Source organism: Schistocerca cancellata, chromosome 3 (assembly GCF_023864275.1).
Source record: "Schistocerca cancellata isolate TAMUIC-IGC-003103 chromosome 3, iqSchCanc2.1, whole genome shotgun sequence".
Classification (NCBI taxonomy): Eukaryota; Metazoa; Arthropoda; class Insecta; order Orthoptera; family Acrididae; genus Schistocerca; species Schistocerca cancellata.
In genome coordinates this window covers 522,696,105-522,710,637 of record NC_064628.1, presented here as the reverse complement: position 1 = coordinate 522,710,637, position 14,533 = coordinate 522,696,105, and the positions used below count along the sequence as shown (strand labels likewise).

General features: G+C 39.1%; 1 protein-coding gene across 3 annotated transcripts in view; it reads right to left on the bottom strand.

Annotated features, from left to right (window-relative positions):
- Positions 1-14,533, bottom strand: part of LOC126175335 (protein melted) — a 256,862-nt gene that overhangs the window by 104,344 nt on the left and 137,985 nt on the right. For all 3 annotated transcript variants that reach the window (XM_049922055.1, XM_049922054.1, XM_049922056.1), the window contains one exon: positions 7,135-7,343. In XM_049922055.1, the coding sequence (XP_049778012.1) occupies positions 7,135-7,343 (209 nt within the window). The remainder of the gene's footprint in view (positions 1-7,134; positions 7,344-14,533) is intronic.

Below are 14,533 nucleotides of genomic sequence, written 5' to 3'. Positions count from 1 at the left end.
CATCTAAATGGCTAGTCATCAAAGAGTTGATTTTTAAATGAGAGTGAAACGCTTCGTGATTTAAGAAATACATCATACAACTCGCATATAGTTCCAGTGTAACTGCCAGAATGGTACTTTGATGGTAACGGTTTTCAAACCACCATTCGCAATATTTTCCCACGACCTGTTAGAAATAGGTTCGTTTCTGCAGTTGCTGGAGAGCGCCAGATGATAGGTGTCACCGCGCTTGCACAGCTACGATGTCGTAGGGAGCCCATATGTTCGTACATGTAAAACATTAAAAGATCTTACATTATGTCATAAAAGAAACAAGACATCAGAGGATACTCCAAGAGCATAGGAATTTCGTGAACCATATTAAAATTTGCACATTTAAAATGCACAATCGTATGTCCAGATTCCTAATGAAGTAGGCCACGACCTGATATTAAGTTTTCAATGTGGTTTTCGGGATGTAAATTCTCATGGAGTACCAGTACTGTGTTATCTCATGTTTGGTTCTTTATTATGGGATAATGCCATATGTGTTAGACGTTGAAAACATGCACTTGAAATGCAGCGAACAGTGCGTGGAATTAAACACTTAGTTTCAAATATATTGTCTGCCTCAGCAGAAAAGGTTAATAATAGAAAATTTCTTTAGCAAACCGACAAAAATAACTTCATTGTTCTGCAAGGCAATTAGTGCTTGATTGTCAGAAAGGTGGAAATAAAATAAAATCTGCAACTAACACATTTTAGCCTTCTGTAATTATGTGAATGTATTTTAAGTCACCTGATAGCACCCGGCCACAGAAATCTGTTTTGTTTTCATTTGATGTGAGAGCAGTAAAAGAAGAGGAAATAGCAAAATCACTAAATGTAAACACGGGTAACATGGAGACTACCCACTTCCCCACTGTAACTCAGACTGCTCAGCGCATCAGCCCTGGATCTACGATATTTCCGAACCGAAGCAATACCCTGCCACTCCCTCGAGCGTTTGAGAAACGGCCTTTTTTGTAACGACAGAATATAATTCACAAAGTACCAATATCAAATGCCTATTAGGCCTACTACAAGCAAAAAGCTTTACGTAAGGGAATAGTTTCACATTTCATCCATACGCTCCAGTTTCTCAAGCATGAGATCGAAAAGTAGTAGTACGAAACTTTTATACAAACTTGGCATCATCATATTGTTCCATAATTTGTGTGATGTCCCCATTTCTTCTCCTTCCTCATTCTAGCAAATAGCCTTGTTATCATTAATTCTGTAACTATTCCTGCCAATGTCAAAGCTTATTCGCAGGTTAACTTCACTAACTGCCAGAATCACTGGTTTAGTTATCCCACAATTATTCTCCAGTTACATCTACATCTACATCCATACTCCGCAAGCCACCTGACGGTGTGTGGCGTTGTTACATGTTCATACAACGCGTTTTCCGTGCTTCTTCCACAATAGAACTTACAGCGGCTGCTAGCCAGGGACTGTACAACTGGCATATACTAGTATAGCAATCTGGCCAAAAATTTTCTGTCGAAATTTCATTTTCTTGGATACACCGAGAAGGTAATACATAAGCTTTCTTACCTGTTATTCATTTATTTTCACTCCTGTAGTCTGAATCTATGGATTTCGCTAGTAATTATAACAATGTTCATCATTCGCAAACCCAATCAACCACATAATCAGACAGTGGTTGGCATTCATCCGTTCGGCCTTACTCCGCTCAGCTCGTATAGCCCCTTTTGTCTGTAGGTAAGTTTGTTTCTACATGTGACGAGGATTCCCCAGACAGAGACATCATGTACACTATGCACACATTCACAAATGAACTTATGATTTATTCAGAAATCAACTTAGAATGTGTTCAAAAATGTTCAAAAACCGACAGGAATGCGTTTCAAAGTAATTTGAATAATAGATAGATTAACGTGCGCTGGATGCTAGTCGCTTTGTGAAACACCGTTTTTCCCCTCTCAAGAATATGAATCCCCCCCCTTAGATCTGGCCTGCTGCGCATGCATGCATGCATGCATGCATGAATGAATGAATCTGGCAGCTTGGGTGCTCCAGTAAAATTTTTCCCAGTGGCATCTAGCTGCTTGCTGCAACTGCTTACAGAAACAACAGCCACATTTCTGTGGCCAGAAGCAGGAGAAGGTACTACTCAACTGCACATGCGCATGATCCCACTCGTAACTGCTAAAACGAATCTAATGTAAACAGTTGTGACGTCACGCTCATAGGAGGCAATTTGTTGTTACGAAGCATTGCATAGTCTTCCTAAGGCCTTTGACACATTTTGCTGTTGGCAGATGCCTGTATGAGCACTGTGTTCTGTTGCTGTATGTGGCACATTTCCTTCGCAATTTAAGTTTTATTTTCGTTTTCTCTCTCATTCATGTTTTATCGCTGCAGTATTATTCTGCAGTAGCGGCATACGGTAATATCCTTTGTTGGAGTATTGGTTCTTACCAGTCAAAATTACAAAAATTTAGCTGAAAAAAAAAAGAAAGAAAGAAAAAAAAAGAATGGAAATTTCCCAGAATTCTAAAAAATTCTCGGGTTTTTCCCAGACGAAAAAAATTCCCAGGTTTTTCCCGGATCTCTCGGTTGTCCCGGGTCGTATACACCCTGTCATCATGAGACATACTTCATGGCTATCCAGTACCCCCTAATGTCTCATCTGCCTCAGAACATCCTCATAGTGTGAACTTAACAAAAGACAATCTGTGCTCATTTCTATACAGCCTTGACACATTTCCAATTCATTTTATTTTGTGTGTAATGAGCCAGATGTTGACCTACACTTCTCCGATGAGACTATACAGGATGAAAAATATTTAAACCGACAAACTCTGGGAGGTTGTAGGGGACATCAAAACAAATATTTTTCCCTAATGTCATTTTTTCCTATGAGGTGTATTTAAACCGGTAGAGGAAGATTTCTTTGGCGGCAAATTAATTAAACCAACAAACACTTTTCCATTTTTTTTATGACCAAGGGACAACACATTAACACAACCCAATTTCAATTACAGTAGATTTTCAAAAATGCCTCCACTGACACATAAACAAAGGTTACACCGTCGGTTCATGATCTGTCTGACACGGGCAAAAAACCCAGGAGCATCCTGAATTGTTCCTGCTGCTGCTACTATTTGGGCAACCAGATCCTCTTCTGATGCAACAGGAGTTGCGTAAACAAGGTTGTGCATCTCTCCCCACACAAAAAAGTCCGGTGGGGACATATCTAGGGATCGAGCAGACCATAGTACAGGACCATCTCTGCCAATCCACGTTACTGGGAACCGTCGGTCCAGGAATCGACGCACATGACGACTGAAATGTGCCGGCACCCCATCATGTTGGAACCACATGCGTTGTCTTGTAGGGAGCTGGACGTCTTCCAGCAATTCTGGCGATGCTCTGGCGAGAAAATTTTAATAGTGCCTGCCATTTAATGGCCTAGGTAGCAGATGCGGCCCAATTAAACAGTCCCCAACAACACGGACCCACACATTAATGAAGAACCGCACTTGATGAGCACTTGTAACTGTGGCATGTGGGTTATCCTCACTCCAAACATGCGAATTGTACATGTTGAAGACCCCATCACACCCAAATGTTGTTTCATTGCTAAACAACACAGAAGATGGAAATATAGGATGCATTTCACACTGTTCCAGGTACCACTGCGAAAACTCTGCTCTGGGTGGATAATCAACTGGTTCCAGGTTATGGACACGCTGTAAGTGAAATGGACCTAACAATTGCTCTCGAAGGACTGTTCTTACATTCGTCTGATTCGTCCCCATGTTACGTGCAAAGTGCTGACTGAAGGATCCCGCTCTACATGCTGCAAGACAGCTTCCTCAAATTGCAGCGTTCTTACTGTGCGACGGCGTCCCTGTCCAGGTAATCTGCTAAATGACCCGGTCTCACGCAGATGTTGGTGCACAGCAGCAAAGGTCGTATGATGCGGGATACAGCGATTAGGATATTGTTGTTGATAAAGCCGCTGTGCAGCTCATCCGTTGTGGTGCGCTACGTAGTACGCACCAACCATATCAGTGTACTCACTCCAGATGTATCATGCCATTAGTAAACAGAGACAATGCACTACTACACTGGTGGACAGCAGTTGCCTACAACTGAAGATCGTAATACGGCCTCTAACAAATGAAGAGCATAATACGGCCTCCACCGGTTTAAATAATCCTCATAGGAAAAAATGACATTAGGGGAAAATATTTGTTTTGATGTTCCCTACAACCTCCCAGAGTTTGATGGTTTAAATACTTTCCACACTGTATTAAACCAGTCAACTAACAACAAGAGCACCTCTCTGATGTACACCAGCACTTCATCACATCCCAGCTTTGTCACTTAGGAACATGTTAACTAGTATGACAAGCGGTTCCCCCTCTACATGTACCCTCAAAGAGATCTCTCAGGTTATATGCTCTGATGCTACAACTACCCCTACATACAAGAGGGATTCAAATGAAAACCTTAACAATGCAATAAAGTTCCTCAAAGTATTACTATCAATTGGGTAATTGGCAGGAGTTACCCTCATGTTTTGACAAATGACCAACAAATAGCAGTTTGTTGTTGCATCCCATACAGAGAAACTGTGTTAGTGTGAAGTTGGCTGCCCCATTGCTGACTTGCACACGTTAGAACAGTAATCTGTGCTAAGTTTTTTGAGTAGTGAAAGTGCATCACAGAATAAAAGTGCAGTACCATAATTCATGTGTGTCCCCGCAACAAGCACGCACAGGATGCAGAAAGTTTAAAACAGGTATAACTTCTGTGGAAAATGCTGTGAGTTGCACTATGTATTTCAAGTGACAAGGTTCCAAGACATGCTTCACTCATCACGTAAATGTAAACATTGGTATGAAAATGCACTTTTACTATGAAATGTGGATTTTAACAGCTGACAAGCATCAAAGGAATGCTACATATGAACACATATTTTTACTTGTGACAAACTTGTAATTTTGTTTTTGACGAACTTGTGTGGAATGTGCAATATACTCTATATTGAAATGTTAACATGGCATGAGTAATGAACGCACACTGGAACATGACAAAAGTTTTCAAAGATCTGAAGACGACAGTCTTACCTGTCAAAAGTGATCAATAAAAAACAGTTATGAACAAAATCTTGGCTATAAAAAGTTTGTTTAAAGTATATACAGATCACTCCTCCTCATTTCTGATTATGAGAAACATCAATTAAATTTTCATCAATTTACGCACCACAGAACTTAACATTTTCTACTCTGTTTATTACTTCTTGTTGGTACACTATGTTAATAGGAAGTGAGATATTTTTGACAGCACAGAACTGGATGTAAAACTACATTCATGGCTTAGAATTAATGGCTAAGATCGTGGCTAATGAATTAAACAGCTTCAAAGTGTATGTTGTTGTGGTGAAAGTGAGGCACTCCACTAAAATGTGTTCAATTGATAAAGGGGCACACACACTGCAATAGGGTGGAGTAGATTGCTTAATAATAAATTAATGGATCATTCTAGTTTGGCAGACGCTGAATAAGCGAAGAATTGCAGTTCTTGACAGGGTGTTCTATATGAACAAGCTGTAGAATCTTGTCTGGTACACAGTACTCCCCATTTGATGATAATAAGGACAAGTTTAATGTCCAGTCAATGACTCACCTTCATGCCAGATCCGACAAAAAAATGCAAGAATGTGTATTTTAAGGATAAACGATATAGCATCTTGTTTGCGTGACCAGACTCTATCGCTCTGTCTGTCCCAATATGCTGAAGAGTTCCTATTTGTTGTATTGGTCATATACGCTTCCATGAGTTTGAAAGCTGAAAGACAGGTAAAAATACTCTGCTCATCTTTTGTGAAGTGGGAGGCAGAAGAGTAACTTTCAGAAGCTGCAGTGTGGGCAAAGTGTGTTACTGTGTTGCTAGTTGTTCAGCAACAATGGTAGGGTCAGACTGAATGATGTCATTCTGACAGATGACCAAAATATTGGACGATGACTAGTGTACATAAATATTGCTTAGTTTGTCCCATACGTGAGAGGGCCTGGTTAGAGTCTCCATAGTGGTCTTTCCCAGAACTTCTTTTTGTAGTTTTTAATTAGACAGTGTACTCTAGTTTACGGTCTTTTTGAAGGCGATCCCTTGATGGGTGTCATTTATGTTGCTCAAGTGCTCACTGTAATCTTTAATAGACAGGGCTATTTCATGGTTCCATCATGCTATAGGTTTCCAGTGGTAGGGACTTGAGATGAGAGGGAGGCTTCTGACATTTGGAATATGACAGTAATGTTACATCAAAATGTAACTTCACGTCTACCTTGGGAAAGGAGGTTATGGTTAAAGGAAATGCCAATCGACATTCTTTAAATTCCGGCAGGGAGGATGCTCTGATAGGTATTGGTGTGTCACAGAAAAAACAATTGGAAACATATTGCTGTAACATAAATAATCATGCACCTTCCAATAACCAGACAACAGAAATCTAAACCAGACAAGAGAAATCTAGGGCAACTAATAGCCAAGAAGACGCTGTAACCTGGGCTAAAAATGCATGAGAAATCCAAAGTTTAGCACACACACAATATATGTTCTATAAAATTATGAGACAGAATTGCCAGCCAACAGTTATCTTCGGCAAAAATGTCAGCCCTGCCAATAGATACATATAAAATATATGTAGAGCCCAGCAATTCTGTCTCATAATTTAATAGATTTTGCAAGAGGATTTTTCTTTCGCCACAAAATATCTCTTCTGGTAGAATGCTTTTCAGAGAAATTTTGGCACTATGTGATAAGTTGGCACATTGTAGCCATACAACTGTGTGTGTGTGTGTGTGTGTGTGTGTGTGTGTGTGTGTGTGTGTGTGAGTAAAGTTTTCAGTCTAGTTTATATGTCTTTGAACAACTCGACACTTCCTCTATTCAGTGAGTTGTTAACTTTACCCGTCATGTTTTTTTCAGTATTTATTAATTATTAATTTATATTTATAAATGTAACAAAGACTTGTGTTGCAGACTTCTTTGTTGAAGAGGGAGAGAGGGGTGGAAAGGGGAGCAGACAACAAGTTAAAAGAAGATTGACAATTGTAATTTCAATGCAAAGTTTACCTGAGCAGTAGCAGCTACACTGTTCTGACAATTGTTAATAATAGTGACGCTTGTATTAGGGCGTCGGGTAGTGACAGCAGATGTAACTGGAGGTGGTGGACTAGCTGCCACATTTCCTGAGCCGCTGAGACAGGATCGGCCACTGGAGACTGCTGTTGTTGCCAGTCGTGTCCCTGACTGACTCATCAGACAAACATTGTTATTCCCACCTGGAATAAACGCTAGTTTTGTCTTACATAGACACATAATGCACAAATTTAAGGAAATTATACCAGCACACTAATATACAGGTTGGGAGAGGGGAAGGGGGGGGGGGGGGGTGGAGGAAGCTAGAAGAAAACAGCAATACTAAGAGGGCACAAAAAGTGTGGTGGCAGGAAGAACAGGACCTCTGGTTAGGTGAGTACACATCCATAAGTACAAAATCATTTGAGGGTAATGCACCAGTTAGTCTAATAATGAATAAGAAAATATGAATACGGGTTAGAATCTCAGCAATCACAAAAAGGACAGACTGATACTCACATCAAAGATGTGAATTGTAGACAAGCATAACAAAAAAACTGTTACACACAAAGCTTTTGGCCAATGCCTACTTCAGCAAAAAAAAAAAAAAAAAAAACAACCCACGCATACATTCGCACACCTCATGCGCACACAACCGCTATCATTGGTATCTCTGACTGGAATGTGAATCCAGACAAGAAAGGAAAATACACACACACACACACACACACACACACACACACACACAACCATTCACATAAGCAGCACACAACATGCGCACACAACCGGTATCTCTGGCACTTTAGCTGGACAGTTATTACCAACAGCCTAATGAATGTATTATCATAGCCAACATCCACCACATTAATATAAGTTCATATGCCAACTAGCCTCACAGATTAAGAGAATGTATGAAGTGATAAAAGTAATTATTCGTCTAGTATATGGAAACAAATATTTAACTGTGATATGCACCTGAAAATCAATAGCAAGAAAAGTATGATAAATAAGAATACCAGGAGTAAATGGACTGGGAAAAAGGAATGAAAGGGGAAGCCACCTCATAGAATTCTGCACAGAGCATAATTTAATCATCCCAGGCACTTGCTTTAAGAATCGTGAAAGAATGATGTATGCATGGAAGAGACTAGGAGACACCAGAAATTTTCAGGCAGACTATGTAATGGTAGGACACAGATTTTGAAGCCAGATTTTGAACTGAAAATCATTTACAGGGGCAGATGTGGACTTTGGTGACAATATGTTGATTATGAAGTGCAGAATAAAACAGAGAGGACTGTTAAAGCCTAGGAAATTAAGGAGATGGGATTTGGATAAACTGAAAGAACCAGATGTTGATGAGGGTTTCAAAGAACAAAGCATTAAGTAATAGAGAGTAAGATGGCGGACAGTGCAGTGCATCGTATTGAGAACGCTCTTGTGATGATCGGAAAAGTGGCAGAAGAAGGAGGATATATGAAGAAGGAAATGAAGAACGACTTACTAGAGGCGGTGAGTGAAATAAGAAAATGCTTAGAATCTTTGAAAAATGAAACAAAAGCAAATAAGGTGGAGAATAGGAATCCTACAAGAGAGGTTAGGAAAATCCAACAAGAGGAGACGAGCGGGGGAGAAGACAGCTGCACTGGTGGACAACTAGCGACATCTATTGGAGAAACTCAGGAAACAGCACATAGCGGAAAGTGGCCTGCTAGCCACGTAGCGACATCTATTGGCGAAACGCAGGAAACAGCACATAGCAGACAGAGACAGACGGAAGAGACACCTACAGGATCTGAGAAGAACTTCACCAGAGACATCGGTGTGGGTAGCTTTCTGGAAAAAGCAAAAAAAGACGGAAATAAGACGGAAATGGGAGAACTGAGGCATAAAGTGGAGGAGATAACTGATTTCCTAAAAAACCAACTAGGGATATTAATACAAGAGCAAATAAAGACAACTCTAGAAAAGGAAAGCCACCTAGACGCAGAGAAAACCAAAACTGATGGAAACAACATACAAACTAAATACAACAACAAAGTTAAACCAGAGGAAACGACAATATACAGAAATCCTCTGCTCCAGCAACCAAATCAGCTACAAGTCCAAATCAATGCACATTAGCAACATAATAAAACCCGAAATCAGGTTAATGAACTAGAGGAACCGACTTGGAGTACTGTGGTAGGGAGGAGCTGGCACAGAAGAAATCAGAGTAATTATAAAACCATAATGGGTACAAAAAAAGACGAAGAAATGCAAGCAGCAGAAACAACAGTGTGGCTATACATCGGTAACTTAAAGAGAACCACCACAACTGCTACAGTAGTGAAATACCTTAACAAGAACGGAATACTGGGACAACTAGAATGTGAAGAACTGCGCACACTGGGCGACAAAAAAGCTTTCAAAGTAGGCATTCCATTTGAAAAGCTAAAAATCACACAAGAACCAGAATTCTGGCCAGAAAACATAAAAGTACGTCAATTTCGTATCCCAAGATGATCAATGGAAGAGGGAGCAGAGCTCAACTAAACTAAGAAGAAAACCAGAAGAGCAAGAAATAAAAGCAGTCTTGTGGAATACAGAGGGAGTAAAAAGTGCTCTTAACCTAACACCAACAGACATTCTGCAAAACTTGGATCTTGCAATTCTAACAGAAACCTTCCTGATAGACTGCTGGCAACATAAAGATTTCTATAATTATCACCTAATGGCAAAGAAGGGAGAAAGAGGATGACCCATGGGACTAAAACCCTGGATGACGCCCACCAAAAAAATCATAAAACAAGAAAATAGTATGCTAGTAGAAGCGGCAAACATAAATATAATTGCAGCCTATTTTAAACCGCACACAAATGCTGTAGAAATAATTGACGAAATAGTCACACTCATCAAACAATGCGACAGCAAACCCACAATTATTGCAGGCGATCTCAACTGCAGAATAGACACAGAAAACTATAAAACAAAACTAGTCGTTGAAACCCTAGAAGAAGATGGTTTCACCCTACTTAACAATAGACAGATACCTACATACATATGCCACAATGGGAAAAGCACCATTGATATCGCATTAACAAGAGGAGACATAGAAGGAAGTATTCAACCAATATGGCATGACTCCATTACTCCTATACAAAAGCACATTCCAATGAAGATAAAAATAAATATCGTCACGTCACCGCCAGCAAGAAAGACCCACCAAATCACACAAAGAAAAACTGATATAGAAAAATTAACAAACCAGCAAGAACAATTAACACAAACAGAAACTTTCATAGAGGAAGGAGACCTTGAAAAAGCAATAGACCAAATAGAAGACATCCTAAAAAATTCAGTGATACAAACAATCCCCAAAACAAGGACGGCTGAAAAGATGGTTCGATGCTAAATGCTACAGCAAAAGGAACACTGTTCCAAGAACCCTCCACAGACTAAGAAACCAGCATGGCGAGGAAACATACAAACTATACGCAGAAGAGAGGAGAATCTACAAAAAACTAATAGAAGAGAAGAAAAAAGAATACATAGAAAGCGAGGCAAAAAGAGAACCGGATGAAGTAGAGAAAGACCCATACATAGCAGCAAGACCAAGAAAAATGGCTCATACACCAAATATAGACCTGAAGGAATGGGAAGACCACTTCAGTAAGATACTGAACAAACGAGAACTCGAAACACCCCCAAAGAAAGAGAAACAACATCAAACTAAGGAAAAAGACAATACATGGGAACTCCTAAATGAAGAAGACGTGAAAGAAGAAAAGCACTGATGCACAAGAAAGCAGCAGGACCTGATAATATATATAATGAACATATAAAAGACGCAAAAGAGGCCCTCCGACGCATATGGACCAAACTGATTAACAAATGCCTGGAACTTGGAAGAATTCCAACACAATGGAGACACTTGACAATAAAAGTTCTCTACAAAGGTAGAGGAGACCCAATGGACCCAAACAAGTACAGAGGCATAGCCCTGGAGAATACTCAATTCAAGATGTTTTCAAAGATAACAACACAAAAAATCCAAGCCTCTGTGGACAGTCATCTCCCAGAATGACGAATGGGTTTCAGATCTGGAAGATCAACACTTACGGCAGTCAGGCTTCTTCTAAACAACATCGATGAAGCACTACAAAAGAAACAAATGTTCTACACAGTGTTCATAGACTTTACCAAAGCCTTTGACCTATTGGAAAGAGAGCCCATAGTCCGAAAACTGGAAAACACAATGGTAGAAGATAGCGTATGGGCAAGAATAATCAAGTCAATCCTCGAATACAACTTAATTACAATATCAGACAACCTCTCTTTTTCGAACCCCATTCTGCAATCGTACGGAGTCTTACAGGGTGACCCAATGAGCCCTTTGCTGTACATTCTTGCCACTGAAGAAGTACTCCAAATTGGAGAAAATGAAGAAGATGTGTATGTATATGCATACACTGACGACATAGCCGTAGGTTCAACAGATATACAGAAGCTGCAGAGAATCATTGAGAAAACATACAGATGGTGCAGTGAACACAAACTACACATAAACATAACAAAGACAGAATTGGTAATTTTCAGAAAAGGAGGCAAAACACCCAAGAATGCAGAAATCATTATCAGAGGACAAAAAATAAAAATCTCATCAGACTTTAAATACCATGGTGTGACATTGCAGCCAACAGCCAAATGCTTCACAAACATACAACAGAACGTGCAGCCCAAGCAATAATAGCAATACAGGACATCAAAAACATCCGCCTACTCAGTCTAGAAACAGCCATGAAATTATTCAACACATAAATCTTGCCAATCCTGGCCTATGGGATGGAGGTTTGGAGGTTATATGGGACCACCTGACAGAAAAAAATCTAGAAACACTAGAAAAGGTAAAATCGACCTATCTAAATAGAGCACTAGGTCTCTTAAAGACAACAAGATCTAGACTAGTGTACCTGCTAGCGAGAGAGACATTCCTAATTGAAGGCATCAGACTTCGATATATGATGCCACACACCAGGGCTTCCAGAAAGCAACTGAAGATCATAGAGGACAAACGAGAAAAAATATGGCCGGAGTGCTATGGCACCGAAGCAATAACGAACCACTCATGGACAGCACCAAGCTTAGAACAGCGACATGTCATAACTAGACTTCTATTCACGGCTTTCATCACCTAATCTGCAAAAACAAAACTTATCATGACCCAACCGCAACATGTGTATGTGAACTGTGTAATGAAGCCTGTGAACGATATCACATAGAACTGTGCAGTAAAAGAGTGAAATCGATAAATGAATATGCAAAAATGTAAAATGTAAATGTAAAATGTTAAGCAAAGTAACTGTATATGGATGGCTATATGGCTGCAATTTTATTAAATATAAAATTAAGTAATGGTTGAGTGAAACAGGAGAAAATGTTATATTATGTCATGAATCGGTAGCTTTGGGAGATTAAGTAAGACAGCATAGCATCAAATAGGGGAAAAGACAAGGTCCAGTACGAATTCTTGTAAAGCTCATGTGTACTGAATTCAATTGATGAGGGGGGGAAAAAATTAATAAAAATGCAGCAAATGGAGTAGGCGAAATGGAATACAGGAGCCTAAAAAAATCTGATCAACAGAAAATGCAAAACTACTGTGTAGGAACAGCTAGAGCACAAATACAAGGCTGTAGAAGCATGCATGACACAATACAAGAAGCGAAAGAGGGAAAGCCAGAAGATGAAGGCATATATCGAAGGGCTACATAAGGGAAATGAACTTGACAGTATTATGGAAAGAGAAGAGAAAAATAGATGAAGGCGAGATGGGAGATATGATCGTGTGAGAGGAATTTGACAAAACACTGAGAGGAATAAGTTGAAACAAGGCCTCTGGGGTAGATGATATTTTCTCACAATTATTGAGATCCTTGGTAGAGGCAGCCATGACAAAACTATTCCACCTGGTGTGTAAGATGTACAAAACAGGCAAAATACCCTCAGATTTGAGGAAGAATGTAATAATTCCAATTACACAGAAAGCTGGTGCTGACAGTTGTAAATATTATTACCACAGGTACGTAAGTCATATTTGTGAAAATAATTACAAGAATTATTTACAGAAAGATATTAGAGCTGGTAGACACCAATCTCTGAGAAGAAGATTTTGGATCATGTAGAAAAACAGGAACATGTGAGTCAATACTGACCTCACAACTTATCTTGAACATCGACAAAAGTAAAAAATCGGTAATAGAATGTAGTCGAATTAAATCAAGTGACGCTGACAGAATGATATTAGGGAATGAGACACTAAAAATAGTCTATGAATTTTGTAATTTGGGCAGAAAATAACTGATGGTAGCTGAAGTACAGAGGATATAAAATGTACATTGATAATTAAAAGAACAGCATTTGCGAAAAACAGAAGTTCGCTAACATGGAATATAATTTTCAAGTGTTAGGAAGTCTTTTCTGAAGATAGTTGACTGAAGTGTAGCCTTGTACAGAAGTGAACTGTGGAAAATAAAACTATTTGGACAAGAAGAGAATATAAGTTTTTGAAATGTACGTAAATAGTGTAACTAATGTGGAGGCGCTAAATCAAACTGGCAAAAAAGAAATTTATGGCACTACCCCCAAAGGGAGGAATGTTTGACAAGAAACTTCCTGAGCATCAAGGAATCGTCAATCTGGTAATGGACAGAAGTGCGGAGAATAAAAATTGTAGAGGGAGAGAAAGGCTCAAATACAGTAAGAAGGTTCAAATGGATGTGTGTTAGAGCAGTTAAGTAGAGATGAAAAGGCTTGAACAAGGTAGACTAGTACAGAGGGTTAAATCAATTCAGGTTTCAGAATAATGACCAGAACATTATCATTTGATGACATAAAAGAAAGCATGCCCAGTGGTACATATACAGTGCATTGGGTGGTAAGTGTAGAAAAATTACAGCTTCACAAAATTTCAATTTTTTTTTTAAATACTTAATAATGAAATGTGTAGTGGTTTCTTAACCTAAGTGTATGGAATTATGAAATTCCAATGTCTCATTGGAAATCAAGAACTACAAATGAAGTAACATTATGGAGAGGATAATACTTCTTACTCTAGTGTATCCACATAACGGTAACTCTGAAATAAAAACATACTGACTCCAAAAACTTACTACAAGCATAAAGACACCTTTCCAATTCATTTTTCTATAATGGAGAAAATATATCCTCTTTTAATTTGGTATTTAGACTCTGGCTGTACATAGATTGTACAACTGATATAGGTTGAGTCAGTTACATTATAACACAGTAATGTACCAAACTAAATTATCATGTAACGACAATATTATGAAAAAGATTGCTATTCACCATACAGAAAAGATGTTGAGTCACAGGAAGGCACAAAGAAAATATG